This window comes from Falco naumanni, chromosome 3, assembly GCF_017639655.2.
Source record: "Falco naumanni isolate bFalNau1 chromosome 3, bFalNau1.pat, whole genome shotgun sequence".
In the NCBI taxonomy this organism is placed as follows: Eukaryota; Metazoa; Chordata; class Aves; order Falconiformes; family Falconidae; genus Falco; species Falco naumanni.
Window position 1 is genome coordinate 9695483 of NC_054056.1, and position 21324 is coordinate 9716806.

Below are 21324 nucleotides of genomic sequence, written 5' to 3' on the forward strand. Positions count from 1 at the left end.
CACCCTGGGATAACCCATCTCTAAAGAGAACAGCACTGAGTTCTACAAAACAAATAGTGCAGACACACCAGTGTCCAGAGAGAGGAGGATCAGATGCTGAACTAATTTGCTAAAATATCATCTCAATTAATAAATACTGCAAGCATAGAGTTACCCCCTACAGCTTCTGGGGATTACATTAGTTGGACTCACTGCAACTAGGGCTACCTACAAGGGAGTTACCTTCCTCGAACTTTAACAAACTCATTCTGTTTGGACAGCCTTTTCACATTCTGGACCTCTAATACTCCTACGTTACTGAAGTGCCAGAACTAGTCACCGAGAGGGCTACAATCCAATAGGCAATAATTGCTGGAAACTCTCCTCGTTTCCTAGCCCTCTCCTACACCCCTTCACGACAGAACTGTGTGAAGTCTCTCCTGCTCTCCCCAACATTTCCTGATTGAAACCTGTTCCAACTTCACCCTGTGAACACCTGATATGGACAGATGAACTGGGAGGGGCCAGAAAACTCTTCATAGCTTCAGGGGGGTGGAGGTAAACAGAAAAATAGTATATAAGATGCTTTGAGGCAGACTTCCATAGTGAAGACTTCCTGATTCTGACAGGAGGGGTCTGAAAAAAAGCTACTTCTTCAGGCTCCACCTTCAAAGACTCACTTCATTGGAAGAAAGCTAGGTACCAGTCTGCTGTAGCACTTGCAGAAAGTTTCATACCTACCCCAGCTGCATTCAGGCTACCCGCAGTCAGCTGGAAGTTTTCTGCTGCTGTAAGCAAAAATGCCAGCAAGATCCACTGCTCAGCTGGCATGGCTCTGCATTGTCACTGTGTCTGTGGCAATCTATCCAGCACTGCTGCAGAAGCCTCCTAAAAGGAGAACAATCAATGGGAATGCACAGTCCAAGATGACAGGCTGCTGCGATGAGATGAAAGAGCTCAAGCTGCAAGTAGCCAACCTGAGCAGAATGCTGCAGGAGCTGAGCAAGAAGCAGGAAGGTGACTGGGTGAATGTGGTTATGCAGGTGATGGAGCTGGAAGGGAGCACCAAGCAGATGGAGTCCCGCCTCATTGATGCTGAAAGCAAATACTCCGAAATGAACAACCAGATAGATATCATGCAACTCCAGGCAGCTCAGACGGTCACACAAACTTCAGCTGGTAAGAAGGGAGTTGCTGAGCTCCCAGATAGACCTCTTTATGCACAGAATGAACTAACGACTAGTTCTTAATGCTAGCATGTCTCACTAATGTGATTAGCAAGTATGCATACTGAATACTTCTGCAGGTGATCCTGAGAGAACTAGTTTGAATTCATCTGCCAAAAGTCCAAACGTCCAGCTGTATTTTAACATCTGTATGTCTGTTATGAGGGAGCAGAAAAACTGAACAGGTATTTTATTTGTACAGCACGGAACTCTGTCTAATATTTTATTTTCTGAGCACTATAGTATCAATCCAAAAAGAAAGGGAGCTGGCTTTGTCAGGGAGTGGCTCTGGCAGTAACATCCTCTGAGTTCACAGTGCTGACAGAGGACTAGAAGTTGGTAAAACAATTAGAAGAGCTCTCCAAGCATTACTGGAGATTTATAATCATATCTTTATGACTATCTCTGAACCAAAGTAAGACTGATCCATTATTTGCACGGCAATACTCAAAAATTCAGGGCTGTAGATGATGCAAGATGCAAACTGTGATATAAGCCTAGCCAGAACACAGTTAAATTGTTGAAAATTATCTCTTCCCTGAGGGAAAATTTCACTGCACACAGTGATTGCACAGGCCCGTACTAAACATGGAATGCAGGTGCATTTTGTAGGTTAGCTACCTGTAAAGTCACGTCTAAAAGCAAGTGTCCTTTTTGTTGACTTCCCTTAAATCAAAATTCACTGCAACAGCTTAAAACTTCCTTAAAAAGAAACTGCTGTTGTCTGAGATGACTGGGTTTGCCAAAAGACTTCACTTGGATTTTTTTTTTTCTTTTTTAAATGCAAAGGAAAAACTTCTAAATCTGTTTACTAAATTCTTCTTAGAAAAAGTCCCACTTGACTGGTTTTGACATGCCACTGTTAGATCTTTAACAAAAATTATACCATAACAAATCTCTTTGGAGCTGTAGTAAAGGTTTAGAAAAAAATACAGTAATGTGCAGAGGAAACTGGCTTAGAAGATAATTTAAAACAGATGCATCTCACCTCACCAGGTAAGAGACATTTAGTCTGTACTAAATTTAAGATTGTCAGTAGGGATAAAGCCTTACTTCAGCTAGTTTATCTTCTTCAGAAGAACAGCTGTGAATTTTACCACCTCCTGCACCGGGAGGAAAGGAGGCTTGCAGCAACTGACAGATTGACTGCAGCTAAAAGTCACTACCGCTGTCACAGGCTCTAGTGCAAGAAGTGTCGAGCAAAAATGCCTCATCCACAAAGTTGGCTAACCTGTTCAAGCACACAATAAGAACAGGCAGCAGACCCAGCCACCCTATTAGATAAACCTTTATTATTTGGCAGGGGGGCAGCAAACATACACCTTTTTACCTTCCAGCAGACGCACGCAGTAGCTATGTGAAGATAAAGCAGAGATGTCTCTTTGGATAGAAGAGGTTAAAAAAACAAAACACCCCAAAAAACGCAGAAGAAAACCAAAGAACATCACAAAGTCCCGGTGCTACAACATCATCTTCCAATGCATGCACTGATCAAAACTAAACTATTTCAGGAAAATATTAGACTTGTGGGACGTCATCTTCACTTAATTACTCCTTGTACTACAAACTAAGCTTTACAGAAACCACACTTACAGGAGTTGCTCTTGCTGTTCAGATTCTTACTTTCTGGTTCTGATTCAAGTAGATGCTGTCTATGACTGCTCATCACTTTACCAGAGGAACTACCGAATCTCTGGCGTTTACAAGCTACCTCCTGATGAATTTTTGGGCAGTCCAGATCTGGAGGTAAGGATTCAACTACACACTGTATATTACATGTCTTTCAAAATATGATCAAGCAATACTTATCTACCGCAGAGATATAAAAGGCACATACTGTATTATGATACTCTGCACTTTGAATCAGCATCTTTATGTAGGCAAAATTCAAGGAAGGAAAGAGTGTACCTTTAAAGAGGAAAACCAGAAAAAGGGTTCATTTAATAATTTTTTTTCCATGACTTTTAAATAAAATAGGAATTTCTTCAAGTTGTGAAATCTGGAACAATGTCTTGTGCTACAGGAACTGAACCTTCCCAAGTCCACTAACTAGTAAACACTGCCTTTTTTCCTGTTCTAGGTGTTCTGTGACATGGAGACAGATGGAGGTGGCTGGACTATCATCCAAAGACGTAAAGTTGGTTTGACATCTTTCAATAGGGACTGGAAACAATACAGGGAAGGATTTGGCAATATTCGGGGAGATTTTTGGCTGGGAAATGAAAACATCTACCGACTTTCAAGACGCCCCACTGTTCTGAGAGTTGAGTTGGAGGTAATTAATAAGCTCTCAATTTCAGCAGCAAGAGGTTTTTTTGTACAAAGTGGTTCTCCAGTAGCAGATACCATCTTCTACCTCTATAGGAGACCCAAAGAATTTTTTTTACAGTTTAATTTACACTTTAATTACAGAAGGAGGTAGGCCAGAACTAGTGATACATTCAAGGACAAGAGAGAATTATGTTCTCCACTGGGCAAATTCAGTAGGACAATCTTCCGTCTATACACATGGGGCTCTAGAGAATCCTGTGGAACCTACTGCAGACAGAGATCAAACTGCCGACCACCTCAGGTTTAAAGATTCACAGAGATGCCTGATAAAGTTTTAAAGACTCTGAGTCTTTTCCCTTTGCAGCACTTCCTTCCAGCCTGTGTACAAAAGATTGTACTACCCCAAAACAATTTCCACAGTCTATTAAAGGTTTGGGTTTGATTTAGACTAGTTCATAACTGGTACAATAGCTTTGAGGGATGTGTGTGTGTAACAGAAAAAGTGAGTTGAAAGGCTTTACGTCTAGAAGTCACTGTTTCACAGAGGAATAAAAAGTTACTTGAGGCAGCACATTGAGACATGGGTGTTGAATGCAAGAGCTGCGCACCAGGTTTCCATATGTATTCTTCAATACCAGCGCAGATAAGATTTGGAAACATGACGCTCCACTCTGGAAAGTTTCTTTGCCTTAACAGATAAGTTTCTGCAGTCTGAGACAGAAGAAAGCTTGTGAAAAATCTAAGACTGAAAAGAGATACATAACATGCACCGTATATAACCATAGATGGCGGAGTCTTTTCATAACTATTCTAATATGACCCATTTCTTTATCATTCTGTTGCAGGACTGGGAAGGGAACATACGCTATGCACAATACAAGCAATTCACCCTGAGCAACGAAATAAATAGCTATCGTCTTTTTGTCGGGAACTACACTGGCAACACAGGGCGTGATTCTCTAAGGTATCACAACAACACAGCCTTCAGCACGAAGGACAAGGACAACGACAAGTGCGTGGATGACTGTGCCCAGTTTCGTAAAGGTAAAACACACATCCTGTCGCAAAACAGCTGCCTGGGTAATCTGTAGAGAGCCCAAGACTCCCTCTCTCCAACTAACTTAGCAAATACCATCTGGATAGCAAATCAAGGGAGAGGTGACCAATTCTGGAATATACACTTATCCATTTGGTGGGAAATCTGGCAGTTAAAGCTGACTTACACAGAGCCGGACTGCATGTTATAGACATCAGTACTCTCCCAATTATTTAGTGTATGTTCTCACTTACACATATTACTATCTAGCCCATTACGCATATCTGCCAATCTGCCAGACTAATCTCAGATGCTGATGCAATTCAGTGATGCAGGAACCTATTCCTGTATATCTATATGCTTTTTATTTTTTCTTGTATTTTTATGAGGTTTCAGGTTCTGCTATTAGGGACTTCTAATTATTCTCCTGTATTATTATCCCACATACACCTCAAGATTCAACCTGAATTCTAATCTTTATTCCTACTCTATTAAGAGCCTCTAATGAGGCTACTCTCTTCGTTCAATATATTATCTCTATATGAGCTCTGTCACAAAGATAATTGTCTTCACTGCATCTTGCCCTTTATTTTTAATGACCTCATTGTGCCCTCACACAACATACAAATAAAATTGCTGATATCAGTCTCAATAAAATAGTGCAGCTCACTTGCAGAATCCAGAAACCTTTTACATACCTTAAGATGCCCAAGCTAAGAACCCAAATATGTTTCCTATGCTAAGTCTCAGAATCAAGAGACGTTAAGGAAATATTCTAAGAGAAGTGAGTAACCAAACAAAAAGCTACTGGACTAATTTGACTATGGAACCATAAAGCCTTTATGTATTTAGTATCTATGTTCATTTTCAAATTTACTTGCAATCCCAACTATTAGAGCCATAGGCTCCAGGGATTAAATGCTGCATTCTGGTCACTCTCCTCCAGAATGAGCAATAGTTCTTATTATTACTAAAAAATATACCTGTATCTAGTAAATGGCTCACGAGAAATCTATTAATTTGTTTCCTGAAAAGGTGGATATTGGTACAACTGCTGCACAGATTCCAATCTGAACGGAGTTTACTACCGCAAAGGAGAACACACAAAGAACATGGATGGCATCACCTGGTACGGGTGGCACGGATCGACCTACTCACTGAAGAGAGTTGAGATGAAGATCCGGCCACAGGATTTCAAACCGTAGAGGGAAACAGTATTTGATTGTACAGCTACATGATGCCACTGCACAGAAGGTGGGCAACGAACAGCTCAAAATCAGCCAAATAATTGTTCATTTCATCTAATATGTGCAACAGCTACATACCGGCTACGTACACACACAAACACACAGGTGCATTAAGCACCAGCCACAGCCACTAGTGTTACCAGGGCTCAGACTTATTTCCTCATCTTCAAGCTCTTTCCAAAGGGAAAAATACTGTGTTAGAACAGGTTAGAACACAATGCACTTACAGCACCTTCAGAAAACTCACTGGTGTGTTTTCACTATCACTGTGACTAGTGTGTCACCTTAGAACTAACCAGCCAAGCAGGGACTAAAAAGAAAGCCTCCTTGTTGTCTTTCCTTCAGTGTCCAGAGCAAGCATTGCTTGTCCAAGAGGGACTTAAATCACAAAAATGACACATTCATTTCAAGCCAGAGGAATCAATCAGAAGTGTCTCTGATGCACCTTTCCTTAGTGTATAGTAAGTGGCTTACATTCCCACAGAGGAAAAAGACAAAGCTCAAAAGTTTTAGATTAGTTAGTATTCAGGTTCTCTTCTGAACTTTTACTGCCATCTCCTGCTACTGTCTCAAGTAAGTCCCTACAGAGGGCTGCACCCAGCATATAGTAACCCTGGAGGAAGGATTTGTGCCATATGCTCTGTGACGTTTATTCCTATCCATAGATTACCTAGAGGTTGATAAACTAGAAAGCAGCTTTCTGGGCTGCCAGCAAATTATGTTCAGGTTAGAACATGAGTGTGCTATATGTCACTAGGACCAAGAGAGAACAGCGAGTGAAAAAAAAATCCAGACCCAGCCAAAAAAACTCAACTCCAACACTTAAACCCACTGTATCCATGAGCAAAACACTAGTACACACCAGAGAATCCGTAAGTGCCAAAGTTATTCAGACATAAGGGAATGTTCGCTAGCATACTGCAATGAGGAATATTAAAATCTGTTCTGAAAACTACCCCAATTGCAAGTTACCTAGAGATGTTATGTCAAAAATTAGTATGTTTCTCCCTTACATAACACAGTGTTAAAAATAACAGTTAAAAAAAGAGACTCTTCCTGTAGCCATACCATTGTTTGAATATGTTGGAAAAGGCAGTTATCGTTAATATATCTATTTTTATTCAACTTAAAAAGAGTTTGAATCTAATTTAAATTGTTCGGTCTTGTGTGAAATGGAAGAGAAAGGTGTCTTGGGAATTGCCTTACATATGTTTGACTATTCATACTGCAAATTTCAACTGTGTGGAACTATAGTTGGAACCATTCTAACTGTGGTCCATAAAATGGATTTGTAAAGGTTTCTAAACTTTTTAATTGCTAATAAATTGTCTTTCATTTTTAATCCTGCTTTACTTCAAGTCTTTGCTCCTTTAACTTGCTTTTTGATACACAAAGAATCAGCTGCACAAGCGATTGAGGCCAGGCAAGGGAATATACTGAATTCTGTATTTTCCTCAGAAAAACAAGAGAGGACAAAGGAGTCAAGAGTAAAAGAGGGGAAAAAAACAGAAAAGCAGAACCCCAAGGAAGTAGGAGGGCTGAAAATTCACTGCAGACAAAGCTAAGTTTTTGCTCAACCAAAATCAATTTGTCCATCTCAAATGGTAAGAGTTAATATTTCTGTGATATGAAACTTGAAATTCACATTTTAAAACATGTAGTTCAGTACCAAATCCTGTGCAGGTATTTCAGGCTAACATCTTTCTTACTGACAAAGCTCAGGAAACAATACACTCTTGTTATAATATCTTCTATTTGGTAAATGAAGAAGAGACCTATCTAAGCCACGTATGCAGATTATGATGAGCAATTTTAATTAAGAACTTCAGCTTTTCTGGCTTATTTATATGCAAGTGTAGAAATCTTGTCTCATTTAACTTACAGCTACTCCACAACATCCCATATTGAACTTGAAGTATGAGAGGTGGAAATCAGAAGACTTTACCTTTTCCTGCACAGCTTCCCATGACTTCTGTCATGATTTTAACCACATAATAGGAGGACAGAACTCAGGAGCTAGGAGTGTACATCTGCAAGGCAGTTAGCAAGCCTACAACAACGACTTGTGAGAGTAAAATCCTAAGTATTGTCTAGATTCATCCTAATGGTATCCTAAATTGCATACTGATGCAAGAGCGTAAGTCTCATCAGTTCTGGTCCTACCTGATGAGAGACTCTAGAATGGCTGGGGTGGGACCCTTTTGAAATTCCAGCTCCTTGTAATGAAGTGCCTTGGCATATGCTCGACATTTTGCAGCTCTTTCCCCCAGAAGGACAATGCCATTATCATCTCTCAAAGGCAGTGGACCCTGGGTAGAAGCACATACATCAAAAGCAGGTTGAGTATAAAAAAGAAAGTATGCACGAACTCTTCACACCTTTTCCATAGCCTAGATATCAGCCAGCTAGTTGACATTAGAAGAGAGTTGCCTAATAAATGCCTCTACCTTGTCACTGTGTTCCATGAATTCTGCCAAGTTCAGCAGTGTCTGAGTGACTTCTGCGATGTCTTGAGAAGTCAGGGCCAATTCAATGCTTCGAATCAGCTCATCCTGCTGGTCTTCATTCAGTTCAGACCAGCATGAAACAAAAGCAGCATTGAAGAGATCTCTGAGGAGGAAAACAAAAGAGAGTGAGATGTGGGGATTCATTACTCATGAGCAAAAGTGTACTTGACAGTGGACTTGCCTTCTTACTCAGAGACAGAGAGCAAGAAGATGTGTTTATATGTCTACCTGCGATAAATAGTGATTAGTTTTTATAAAGCTAACTTCTGTACCAAATACTTGGTGAAACCTGCATTTTAAAAATATATAATAGGATGATACACTACAACAGCAGAAATATTGTACTATCGCATACTAGCAAGTATTTTAGGTGAGAACAAACTCTTCATATCAGCAAGGATGCTCTCCTCTTCTGCTATGAAGAACCAGTTCTAGTCTGTCTTAGATCACAAGTGAATGTAGTGAAAAAGATGACTGTACATTTCTCTGGACACACACACATGTCACAACACTTGTGTTTTCTGTGCTCACTAGAGGACTGTGATAGCTAAAGTTTACATTAGTGGCAAAGCTTGAGAAGGAGAAATGATGATAAAAACAGATACAGTGACAGCCCTTGTCAATGACAGTGCTGTGGAGAAATACCGTGGGATAGGTTTAAGATGCACGGAGTATACACGCAGGACGCACTAACATTACCTCTGTCTACCTAGGAATTGCTGACTTTTCGTCCTGCTGTTTGCCCTTCTCTTTAAAAAAGTGTTAAAACTCACATTAAGACAAAATTAAACCAGGAATAAACAGCAGTAGTCAGACTCATATGCACCAATATGACAAGTGTATGCCATCAAGAAGAGATAAACAGGCAACTGCTTACAGAGACTCAAAGTTTCTCCAAACATACTGGTTGCAAATGAAATAAAGCACTGCTGCTTATTCCACACAGAGACATTTTTATTCACTCACAGTAGTTCCTCAAAACTATTTCATATTCTGCTGTTTTTCTAGCTTTGCTTTTATGTGCCTTATGTTATTTCTAGACTAATATGCAGAATTCCACTGAAAGATTTTGTGCACATCAAGTAGCAGCCAACCGAGAAGGGTGGAAACGAAATCAAGTTGCCAGCTATTTGATTTGTCCCAAAGCAGGAGCTATATTTACAGAACCCAAGAGCTTTTCAATATCTTTATTTTTCCTTATAATATCTGGCTTGCATCCGCAATTTCAAGTGATGCAAAAACCACAGAATTACTCTACCGAGCCATGGGATTATATGCCTGAGCCAGGGCCCAGCATGAGCGCAAGGATGGTGAGGAGGAATCTTTCAGCAGCTCCAGACTCAGTCTTCTTAACCATTCCAACCAGTCATCTTTGGAAACTCTCCTTGCTGCTCCCCAGGCCTGCAGTACAAAGCAAGATAATTGACCTACCAAATGAAGGACTATCCAAAAGCAGAAGAAATCTATCAGCAGGCAGCATTACTTCTTTACAGCTCCAAATTACATGACTGAGATTCCATTCTCAATTCCCTGAAATCCATTACCTTTACCAGAAAAGTCTCATTTCTAAGATATGTTCCCTAAATGTATTCCTGTCATGACATGCCAAGTATTTAACATTAATAATTCTTTCCTTACAAAAATACATTAAAAGCTGAAGCCACTGTTGAAACATCAGCTTAAAAATACTTAATGCATTCAGAATTACATTTTTAAGTCCAGCAATTTCAAGCCAATCCATCCCACTACTAAACTGAGCGCTACATCCATTTACTGTTCAAACTAGCTGGCGCTTAGCTATTACATTCTATACTGGCTTGAAGGGAATATAGCACTAAGATAAAAGAGAAGTGGCTAATGAAAAAGGCAGAGGGTCTGAAACAGATGTCACTAGAAGCTAAACAGATGATTCCCTGTGATCTAGGAAGCCTTGTTCATACTTTACATAACAAGAAATTGTCAAGATTATTTCATGGCTATTTGTAGTCTGATAATTCAGCTGCTCTTGTCTTTAAAGTTGCTCAGCACCTTCTAATTTAAAGAGTCTCAGACACTACACTTTGAGCTCAGTTTTGTACAGAACTGGCAACAGAAAAGAGACATAAATAAATGTAGTTCAGATGCACTGGACAAACGCCTTAGATGTGACACAATACCTCCTTTGTTCAGTAGGAGGAGCAAATACATGTTGTGCAGCGATGCAGTCTTACCTTCTGCAGGTTGATGGTACTAACATGTAATTTCTTCATGGGACCTGTTTCCACAGGACCACTGGCCAAAGTTTCTCCCTGGTTGCTTCTCAACATTCGGTGCTGATAAATCAGGGGATCCTCTTCTTCATCAGCAAGAGTATAGCCCTGCGATAAACAGCTTACAGTGAGGATCATACCCACGCATACAAAAGCAATTCTCTACAAGCCAAATGGATGACAAGTCAGAGCACCATCCAATCTCACAGCCAAATTTGGGAAGCAATGAACCATGTTTCATTACAGTGATTACACATTATAAGCCAGACAACAGAACTTTTCAAAGTAACTAACTGTTAAGAAATCTTAGCTCCTAGTATTAAAAGCCAAAATAATACATCTTAAAACAAGCACTCTTTCCTATTTGACTCACTAGCAAGCCAAGAACAGCAGTGTGCTTCTTGTCCACATCAATCAAATTGCAAACCAGCTACTGAGTTTTTGAGATGTGGGACATCCTACAGATAATACTGAGATAACAAGGTCTCCTTAAGTCCTGAAACTATGGAAAAAATATGGTAAATTTGCATTTAAGAACTACTGAGAAAAAAGTAATGACACTGGCTACAACTCTAAGTCCCTACCTAGAATTTGCAGGGATTTTTCTATAAGAAATATTTGATACCAGTTGACAATAATTTTCCCAACGAAATCTCAAAGTCCCCTTAAAAGGCTGTACTTAACACACAAATACAGCAACAACCATTCTTCACTTTACGAGTAACAAAACTGAGTTTCCAACTAAATGTCTCAACATGAAAACATCCGCAAAATGCCCTTATACAAACAACTATGTATTTGTCAACTCACCTTTACAATTCTGCAGATAAGAACATCGTAACGTTGATGGTTAATTCTGTGTCGCACCAGAACTTTGTTCACCATCGGGATAAAAATCTGGTACTGTACAGGGAAATGCATCAAAAGCTAGTTACTCAGTGTCACCAAGAGCACTATATTCCACCTTTGTTTCATGGATCTTAAAAGAAAACAATTCTGAAAGTTTGATTTCAGCAACTCCTGAGATAAGAAAAGTCTCTTTTCTCTAAAATCCAGAATGAGTGCATTACAAGTATTCAACTTTTAAGCCCTGACCTTTGGGACAGTCCCTCCTTCTATGAGCTTTCAAGCCTAAGAAGAGTATTACCTTCTTTCCCAGCTGGAACACCAGAGAGGAGAGGGTGTCCATTGCAGTTGTTCGTAGCTCAGGGCTCTGATCTAGTGTTCGCACAATGGGATGAATAATACGTGAAGCGTAATCAGTGAAATCCAGGGACTCTGTCAAGCGGTCCACTGTTTCTAGAGCAGCTCTAAAGTCAGAGCAGAAAGAAGGGAGGACTGATCTCTCATGGCATAAGAGAGGAGAAACAAAATGTAAAAATACGTAAGTGATTCATGCTCAGTCCTACTAGGCATCTATAGTAATAGGAAAAACAGTTCACCAGAACTCTGTTAATGCAGCTAGTACTTGCAGGACAGCTTGTAAGTTACAGTGACTAAAATACTGACAGGTGAGAACCAAAGAGTAATAGTCTATACCAAATAAAAGCTCATAATAGTGCTGTGAAATCCAACCAAAAATAACCTTCCATAATGATTTAACACAGAGAAAACCCATGGAAAGAACTAAGTGATATTTCATTCTACACATGGCTAGGGCAGCCATTGCAGAATTTGAATACCACAGGCAAAAATGAGACTGCAAAGCCACCAACACTTACTTGCGAGCCACCACTGGGACATCTGGGGCATCAAATAACTTTACAATGGGAGGTAGTAACAAATGAAGGTAGTCATCCAGGTTAGCTCCAAAGAGCTGGATCGCATTCAATAGCTGGAGGGAAAAATGAGCTAATGTGACTCAAATTCGTGAAAGAGATGCATTTTAAATAAGTCAGTATGCAGCGGAAAGTTGCTTCAACCCTGCACTTTAAACAAAGTGCTATCTGCACCATTTCACACCGAACCACTGCTGAACTGCACCTATCCTATTTGCTTGCAACACACAAACAAGAAGTCCTGCTGGTGCATGGCACATCAGGCACGCACCTGCCTCAGCAGTGCCCAAATCAACAGAGCTGCTGCAGCTTCCCACTCACCTTGACAGAGACAATTCGACTCTGACTATTGTCATGCATGAAGACCCGTAACATGTGAGGAATGAGCTGAGGCAGATAAAGTTTGAATTCACCTCCTAGAGCTACCACAATTTGCTCAATAAGTAGAATAATTGTGCTCTGTATAGAGTTGTTCATGACCCAGAAGTCCTACAGAAGGAAAAAAAAAGGGGGCCGGGGAAAAGGGAGGAAATTAAAACACTTCAACTGAGCTGTACTAATTACAGGAGAAGCAAATTATAGGAGTCTAGTTTCTAGCTAAATTCAAGATTGCAGGGAAGAACTCTACTTCCCTTGTAGACTAATAGAAACTGGCAGTTTTGGTCTGTTTTTAAAACAGTCTGTGCTTCAGTGTATTTATAGCTGTTAAAAACAACCTCCAGGCAACTCATTTTTCTAATCCTTCTAAGTGTTTGCAAACAGTAAGTGAAAATGAAGTGAAATGCCACCTATTTATGAACTCCAAAAACCTCTTGCTAAAACTATGTTTCTGAAAATAGTAAGTGCACAAAATCCAAGTGCTCAAAAGAACTCAAGCACTAGCAGAACCTAGGGAGCTGCTTTTATTGCAGTTACTAGTAATAATGTATATCACTGTTTCAAATAACATGTTATTTCAAAACACAATTATTACTTCAAATACATGGAGTTCTGCACTTCATATGACTTTACGAAGTAATTGATACTTGATAGCGACAGAAATGCTATCCACCTTTTCTGACAGTAAAATGCCAGCTTAAAGATTGTACTCACTCTCATCAGGGTGACAATTTCATCCATATAGGGCCGAATATGACTTCTCACAAAGGACACCAACATCCCTAGCTGCTGGAACAGGAACTGGAAGGAAGAAACAGGTAGTGATCAATGTAGTTTATTCAAGTATCAAAGCAACACTGGCTAAACGGCATTCCACAGGCCAATTGCAAGCTCATTTACCAAACAAATAGCATGCATAGCTCCTACATGCTCAAAATCTGGGGCTAAATTCTTGGAAGCCTCAGCTCAATGGTTTGGGTTTTTGGGGCTGGGGTGTGTGTGCATATGGGAGAGCGGTTTTGGGGTTTTTTGTTAGCATATTTCCCCCCCCCTCAACTTGCATCAAAAATTTTGTGAGCTCAAAGCCTTAGACAGTCAAGTATAGAAATAGAGGTTTACGTGTCAGCAAATTTATAGTGTCAGAACACACTTGCAAGCACAAACACCTCAACTACAGAGCTTTGCAATTTAGGTTTGAAGGATGCTTCCAAAAATTTAACCCCTAATCCTTTCCCCCTGCCTGTAAACCAAACTGACACACATTTTAAGATACTCTTTTCTGTACTCTTTCCCATCCCCACCAAGATATATTGGTGAAAAGTTACTGGGGAAGAGAGTTTGGTCCTTGCCAGTAATATAACTTTTTTTTTTTTTTTTTTAAGACAATTGATTATACCATAGAAGTATTTTGACTGTTTTGCAATTCTTTTTGCCCCAATACAATCTTATGCACTCACTCCTGACAATGAATTTACTATTGAGATTGGTATGAAATATTGTGGGTTCAATTGCTTTATCCACAAAATAATGTAGTCTTTTTTTTTTTTTCTTCCCTCTAGGAAAATTTAAGTTATTGTGTACTAAGTTTCATTTCTTCATGCAGTATTTGAAGACTATGGTGACAAAATACAAAGTGGAGCTCAGAAAAAAAGATAACAGATTTTTGTGAAAACCAAGTAAGAAAGGAATAACATCAGCTTATTTTAGTGAGACCAGTACACCTACATTTACCAAAAATGAACATGAGCTCCTGTACTGTGCCTTTTTTTGGTGTAGTGAGAGAATGCTTACATATAGGACAAGGACCTGCCTCCTTTAGGCTTTAAAGTCACGCGTACCCACCTCAGCTCTTCTCCCCAGTACACTTTCACCATCTTCTTTTACCTGAAAATTTTTAAACAGAGTGTGCACAACTGCATAGCTTTCAAGCAAGTTAGATCAGTCAGGTCTAGGAGTTCGGCCAACCCAGGCGTGTGAGGTGTTTTCCTTCCAATCTGAGTAGTAGTTCAGTCTGGGAGAAAACAGCGGTTCTATAGCAGGGTTGGGATTCTGCTAAGGGAGCACCCATCCCACCTATAAAACACAGTACCAATAACTAGTACAAACTGCCCTTCCCACCTCAGAGATTTCAGCTGCCTGAGGAAAAGGCTTGGCAAACAGCAGCTATCTCTGTTTAGGTGAACCTTAAGCCCGTTATTACCTTCACACAATTCTCATTTCCTTCTAAAACTGTAACTTAAGTGGGAAGGAAGAGAATGCACTGCTGTGGAATCACCACCCACACTGCTCTGAATGTTAGCAGACTGTAGAAAATTGAATTTTCCTTCTCACAGATGAGCCAAAGTACGTGGTTGCATCAGAAATTTAAAGAATCTGCCTCTCTTATTTAATAGTACTGTTTCTAACAGTACATTAATGCAGAGATCACTGAAAGCTCTGGAAGCTGCACAGGCTGTTTTCCTGAACAAGACCAGCTTGATAAAAAAAACAGAATAAAATATTGGTCTTCTAAGGATTATGCTCAGAAGCAGCTGTTTTAATAAGAAGCAGAAAAAAAGTTTCCACTGAATATTCTACCAAATGCTCACAGGAGAGAAAAAGCAAAGCTGAACCTCACTTCTGCAGCATGCTTGGCAGCAACACATAGCACAGCAATGCCCAAAGCCAGTCGCATTCTCTTTTAAAAAATGGATTCTTAATTCAGGGCAGTGGAACAGGAAGGAAAGAGGAGTGGTCCCTAGTACACTCACCTCTCGGATGGCACCATCACAAACCCGTATTACATTAAGGAACGTTGGCATGACCTGGGGCAGGAACTGCACACACTTCAGCCCAAGAGATTTGAAAATAAAGGTGATGGCCTGAACTACCATAGTGTGGTGCTGGGATAAGGATTGGTCTCGGAAAATCCTCATCAGTGCCACCATAGAGACAGCTGGATAGAACTCATCCAGAGGGAGGTTTCCCATGTTCACCAGCATCTCACTGGTACTGTAGTCCGCTAGGAGAAAGAAAAGTGTCACAAGCTACATATTAAACTGTCTTGAATACCAGCAGTACCTGAGTATTAGATGAAAATGTGTAAACTAATAATTTGTTAAGAAGTGGAGACAAACTGCTAACAACAACAAAAAAAACCCAGCAAAAGAATCAAGATCTGCTTGTAGATCCTAAAGTTATTAACTTGAAAGAAATTCAGATGCTTACAAGAATCCTGGCTGGATTTGGACTCTGAGAGGCTGACAGCTGAAGCATCTCGTGACTGATCAATCATGCCAATGTTCACTTTGTGTTTGTAAGGGTCTAAAGCACCCAGTAACCCTAATACACGAATAGCCTAAGAGAGAAACAAAAAGAAAATTAATCAGAACTTTATCACCAAGGCAAAAGTTAACACATGAACCTACATGTTTGGAAATGTCCTGAGGATTAAAGAGAAAAGATCTGGAACTGAAGTGACTGCCTGTAGAAAACATCAACGCTTTCTTTCCATTCAGCTGCTGGAGGCCATTTCACCGACTCAACACTGTCACCCTCTTAATTCTCTTTATTTTACTTCTATCAGCCACAATAATGATGCCCCAACCCCAAATCTATACAGACACATTTATTTGACAGCTCTCTCTGCCGCCAAAACTTTTAGAAGTGGTTGTGTGATAGCTTCATGTTCATACCTCTCTACGGGTGCCCTGGTTCTGCTCAGTCTTCAGGAAGTTCAGAAGCACCTCCAGCAAAGTTGGGTACTTCCTGTATGGTTCCACTACGTAACCTGTGCTGGCCACAAGCTGTCCCAGTGTCCAGAGCGCCACCTGTAAAGATCAAGCCCAGAGAATATTAGTTTTGACCAGGGAATTTATCGTGTCTCCTGATCCATCAGTCACACAACTTCTGTAAAGCTTCTTCGAGCATTTTAGGATCACACTGCAAACCACAGTGCACTGTTTGAAAGCCTCTAAAAAGAGCATTTTATTAATAAGCAATTGTAAAGAAAGCGATAATCAATAAATTGTTAGACTGACCGAAATAATTCCCTCACTCAGAGATACAATTCAAATAGGTATTCAATTCAGCGAGTCCAAGCCTTCCAATAAAAAAGGCTTTTTTTCCCCCCTCCCTTCTTCATTTCCTCCAACAACTCTGTACTATGTCACAACAGATAGGCACTGTAATCCCTCACCAGTGTGACCATACACTCCCCTAGAGACTCGCGTGATTTAAAGGTTTGGTTTAGCAGCTATGATGGGACACACTTCATTACAGTTTTGGTCACAGCAGATGGCAAGTTTAGCGTGGTTGTCAAACACTTACTTGTCTTTTAGCCAGCAGGGAGGAGTCCTGTAGCATGTCCATAATTATAATGAAGAGCTCATCCACCCACTTCCTCATCTCCAGCCCACTGACCTATTGGAAGACAAAAACCAAAGTCCTTCATCTAGCATTCCCAAAAGCTTAACAGCTGACAAGGCTAGCAAAGGTACCTGCAGTATACCTACCTGTGCAAGCTCCCCTATGGTAGCTAGGACATTGTTAATCACCCCTGGATTTGGATCTGGATCAGGATCTTTCAGTTTCACAATCAGTGCCTGGTAGGTGACAGAGGAACAAATAAGAATGTGTTTAGAAGACTCCTGGCTGTACATACAGTACTCAAAGTCACCTTCCTTTTGTTTCGGTCTGAAATTGATTCCACAGGAGCTCATCTTGCATCACAGTGAGCATTTCAACAGTAAACGAAACTTTCATTTCATGAACTTTATGTAAATCCAGAATCAAGTTAGGCTGCACTGGCGCATACACTCATTACTATGGGTAACATCTACACCAATCTGATTTTTGATGAATCACAAGAACTGCAGCTCCTGAGGGCCATGTATCCACTTGCTAGATCATCTCACTCCAAAGTCACCAAGAAACGTACAGAGACTCTACCTTAAGAATAGGCTCCATATATGGACGAATGAGGCGTGGAGCATTAGAAACAAGGTGACCCAACATCCTGGCACTTTGCTCTTTAATCCTGCCAACACCACTGTGTTCCAGCTCTGTTAGAATCTGCAGAAAAGACAATGGAAGCATGAAAACCAGGACAATAAAAGTAGGCAAAAATTCTTTGGATTTCCTCCTCTCCTGTCCAACGACAACAGAAAAAAAAATCTCAGCACTTGTAAAGGGTGTTCTACATTTACACTCCATCCAGTCATTTATGTCTAAATGAAGCTAAAATTAATTATCATAAAACTGATTTGATGGCTCCAAAACCATCTAACATTTATGAAGTGATGCCATCCATTCACCTAAAAGAAGGACAGAATGTTCTTTCTCAATACAGATGCAAAGCACTTCAGCATGACGAATGTGGGGTGAAATAATGACTGATATCTTATTTCCTTTCTAATACATCCTTAGAGCTTCAGTCCAAAATGCTATCACTAAAAAGATAGAAAGTTGCTGAAACCTACTAAGCTGGGTCATAAATATTTTTCAAAAGGGAGATATTCCCCTACTCTCCCACACACTCACTACAGCTAGATAGCCCGGTTCTTTAACACCATCTTAGTCTCAGTACCAACTATCCCACTTTCACTGCAGGCATCCTTCTTCATTACCTGGATTAACATCTTGCGCAGGAAAGGCATGACAAAAGCAGGATTCATGCTGCTCAGGCGACCCACAGTACAAATGGCCAGCTCTCGGATTTCAAACACTTGGTCATTCAGGGCTACGAAAAGAGCTTGCAAATTTTCCGCCTGGGCAAGGTGAGCATCAAATCGCTCATCCAGAGAAGCCAACACACAGAACCGTATATCAGGGTCTGCAAGAACACATTTGTTTCTCTTTAAATGCAGTAAAATCCTGTTCTTATTATTACCCTTATCCACAGGCCGACCTCAAAAATTCTTCACCTCAGGGAAATGCTGAGAGCTTCCCCAGCATAAGACACTACATCAGCATTCTACACATGAGAAATGCAGTAGGCTTGCCCAAGAAATGCAGTGCTGCTCAGCACTGCCCCAATAACCAGGTCAGTAAAATGTCAGCCTCTTGCATCTGTACAAGTAGCACATTTCGAGGCAGTGTACAGAAAACGAACTCATCTCAGGTTACCATATTGCAACTGAAAGAATGAAAAAAATATCAAGTAGGAAGATTCAACAGAAGGTACCAGCCCCTTCCCAAACTACAAAGTTGAAGGCCACGACACAGAATAACAGCAAAAGATGTCCCAGGGCTCTGCCTAGTTCAAAGGACTACCCAGGGCACAGTTTGAGCATTTTGCACTAGTGTTCTATTAATACCTCAAAAATCAAGTTCTGAGAAGAGAAACTGGGAGGCATTTTAAATTTATAAAGAATGACAGCTTACGTTAGGGGCAAATATGTTCAAATTCTACCACAACCTTAATATTGTCACCTGCTCAGGTGCTAAAATTAACATGTGGTAGGGGAACCCTTTTCTTGGAACCCCACACTAACCTGGGTCAGTTATTCCAACCACAAGCAGTTTGCTCAGAACATCAGCCACAACCTGCACTGCTGTCTGACTGACCACATGGGCATGACCACTGATCAAGTGGATGGAAGGTGTGAGCAAGCGAGAGCAAGTACGGGCTGCTTCCATCCGGATCTCCTTGTGCTCGCTGTTCAGAAAGTGGTCTGCACAGTGCCGAACAAATTGAGTCAGAGAGTGGCCTAGAAAGAAGAAGATGGGGAATTTAATATGGGTTTACACCTCAATTACTGGTCTTACCAGGGAATAGGAGTTAAATAAACTGCTCTCAGAGTGTTCCTGCTACTTCCACTCTACTCCAACACACTAGCATTTACATCCCAAACCCCTTGGTCCCCTGCTTTGTTATTTCACCTTACCTTCAAACTCAAAGCTACCCAGTGTACGAAGGGCAAGGGTGATGCTACCCACATCACTGGCCTCTGGGATGTTGGTGAGACTAGGGGAGGCAAGCTGGTGGGCAAGGCCCTTTGGCATGCCTGGATGTCGCAGAGGCTTGTGCATTAGAACAAGGGAGAGCATTTTCAGCAGCCCATCCTGGATATCCTTCTTTAGCTGTGGGATCTGACGACTCAAGTCATACAGCACAGCTGTTAGAGCAGGGCTGAGGGCAAGAAGCAGGCACATAGATTAGAACAGAAATAATATGAAGTGCCTATTTCACCTTTTTGTTTATGCCTTTGCCCATCAGAGGATAATTGTGGGCATTCACACATCACAGCAACACCTTCCAGCAGATCACACGGGTCCTTGTGTGAACTCAGGCAATATGAGATGACCTTCATATATGAAGTTCGTGAGCAAACTGCTGGGACTGCGGCACACATTGCTACATTAGGCAATATTGCTGGAGTACTGTTACAAATCTAAGCTTTTTAGACACAAAGACAACTAAATTCACTTCCAGAAGGCAAGATTCATCTAGTCTGAATGGCTTTGTGCTACCTGGATACTTTCTCCATACCCTCCCCATATTAACAGATTCATCATCTAGGAAATTTCCAATAGGAACTGTCAGCTCCAAAGGTGAAAGAAGCCAAGAGCAAATATTCAGTGCTTCAATTCTGCTTCCATGCCAATTTGATATGGCAGAAATCTGCTGGCCTTCAGAAGCTTTCTAAATTTTTGCAGGCTGTTGCCAAATGTGTTTGAATAGTAGAAAGTAAAGGAGATTGCTTTTGAATTCACCAGTTGTTCTACAAAAAGATTTCTTTACACAGAGACCAATGCTCTTAAGCAAATAAAGACACATCAATGCTTAAAATATATCATTCTTCTTAAAGGCCATTTAAAAGCAATAATCTTCCTTCTCAATCTGAAAACTTTCAAGGTCTCATTCTGTATGGCAAACAATGCCATCCAGTGGTTAACAGAAAAACATGCTCCCGTGGCCTTGTACCTACCTCAGGCCCACAGCCAGCATAGGTTCCAAAAGCTCTTTGATGTCCTGCTGAATACTGGGTCCCATGGCTCGAGCCAGCATACTAATGCAGGTGAAGACTGTGGCATCAACCTGCACAGACTTCTGCCTCCTGGAAAGGGACCGCATAGAAGTTAATTAAAGAGGAGCTGCTATTTTTCAAACATCATTCCTCATCCCACTTCTGTGTTACCAGTCTCACAGAAACACCTCTGATTTTAATACAGTAATTTGATCCCACATTGCAAAAATTATACAAACAACAGGTGTTTCAGTTTCTTCCTCTAGCCTTCACATACTTACTTGTGGGCAAAGTCCTTTGGTGGAAGAGCTGCTTTTATGATTTCAAGGACTTTTGGCAGGTAAGCTTGAAACTCAGACCTCACAGCCACAGAAAGCAAACCCAAGGCCTGAAAGGCTGCTGTTCGCTCCTTCTCCTTCTTCACACAACTGAGGACATGATTCATGGTGTCTGGAAGATACTGATCGGCTGCCCACAAGAGAGAACAATACAGATATTGGAACCTGTTTAAGTTTGTAGTTACATCACATTTCCAACTAAACCTTTGCAAGTATAAAACTAGCAGACAGCCATATAAAATTTACTGGCATGAGCAGTGGCAAACACATGTCACCGTATAATAAAATTTTCAAAGCCCAGAAAGCTTTCTTCTTAAAAATATTCACCAAGAGGTATGAGGAAAAAAAAACATCACAGCAGTTTTT

The 21324-nt window shown here is 40.7% G+C and overlaps 2 protein-coding genes across 9 annotated transcripts in view; one reads left to right on the forward strand and one right to left on the reverse strand.

The window, feature by feature from the left end:
* MTOR (mechanistic target of rapamycin kinase) overlaps nucleotides 1–21324 on the reverse strand; it is a 66887-nt gene that overhangs the window by 38932 nt on the left and 6631 nt on the right. For 5 of the 7 annotated variants that reach the window (XM_040586432.1, XM_040586433.1, XM_040586437.1 and 2 more), the window contains 21 exons: nucleotides 20902–21088; nucleotides 20582–20710; nucleotides 19538–19782; nucleotides 19145–19360; nucleotides 18278–18483; nucleotides 17601–17723; nucleotides 17165–17254; nucleotides 16980–17072; nucleotides 16346–16480; nucleotides 15879–16008; nucleotides 15422–15672; nucleotides 14514–14555; nucleotides 13386–13472; nucleotides 12615–12782; nucleotides 12237–12349; nucleotides 11663–11825; nucleotides 11326–11418; nucleotides 10477–10623; nucleotides 9525–9667; nucleotides 8207–8369; nucleotides 7923–8068 (listed from right to left, as the gene is read on the reverse strand). In XM_040586432.1, coding sequence (XP_040442366.1) covers nucleotides 7923–8068; nucleotides 8207–8369; nucleotides 9525–9667; nucleotides 10477–10623; nucleotides 11326–11418; nucleotides 11663–11825; nucleotides 12237–12349; nucleotides 12615–12782; nucleotides 13386–13472; nucleotides 14514–14555; nucleotides 15422–15672; nucleotides 15879–16008; nucleotides 16346–16480; nucleotides 16980–17072; nucleotides 17165–17254; nucleotides 17601–17723; nucleotides 18278–18483; nucleotides 19145–19360; nucleotides 19538–19782; nucleotides 20582–20710; nucleotides 20902–21088 — 3070 coding nt within the window. The remainder of the gene's footprint in view (nucleotides 1–7922; nucleotides 8069–8206; nucleotides 8370–9524; nucleotides 9668–10476; nucleotides 10624–11325; nucleotides 11419–11662; nucleotides 11826–12236; nucleotides 12350–12614; nucleotides 12783–13385; nucleotides 13473–14513; nucleotides 14556–15421; nucleotides 15673–15878; nucleotides 16009–16345; nucleotides 16481–16979; nucleotides 17073–17164; nucleotides 17255–17600; nucleotides 17724–18277; nucleotides 18484–19144; nucleotides 19361–19537; nucleotides 19783–20581; nucleotides 20711–20901; nucleotides 21089–21324) is intronic. The other 2 variants (XM_040586438.1, XM_040586435.1) reach the window with 1 other exon arrangement.
* ANGPTL7 (angiopoietin like 7) lies at nucleotides 531–7101 on the forward strand. 2 transcript variants are annotated; one of them, XM_040586439.1, is made up of 5 exons: nucleotides 531–1158; nucleotides 2848–2951; nucleotides 3286–3480; nucleotides 4322–4520; nucleotides 5548–7101. In XM_040586439.1, the coding sequence occupies exons 1-5, from the start codon at nucleotides 780–782 to the stop codon at nucleotides 5715–5717; spliced, it is 1047 nt and encodes a 348-aa protein (XP_040442373.1). In that variant the 5' UTR covers nucleotides 531–779; the 3' UTR covers nucleotides 5718–7101. The 2 variants fall into 2 exon arrangements, with proteins under 2 accessions (XP_040442373.1, XP_040442374.1); XM_040586440.1 differs by having other exon boundaries at nucleotides 2851–2951.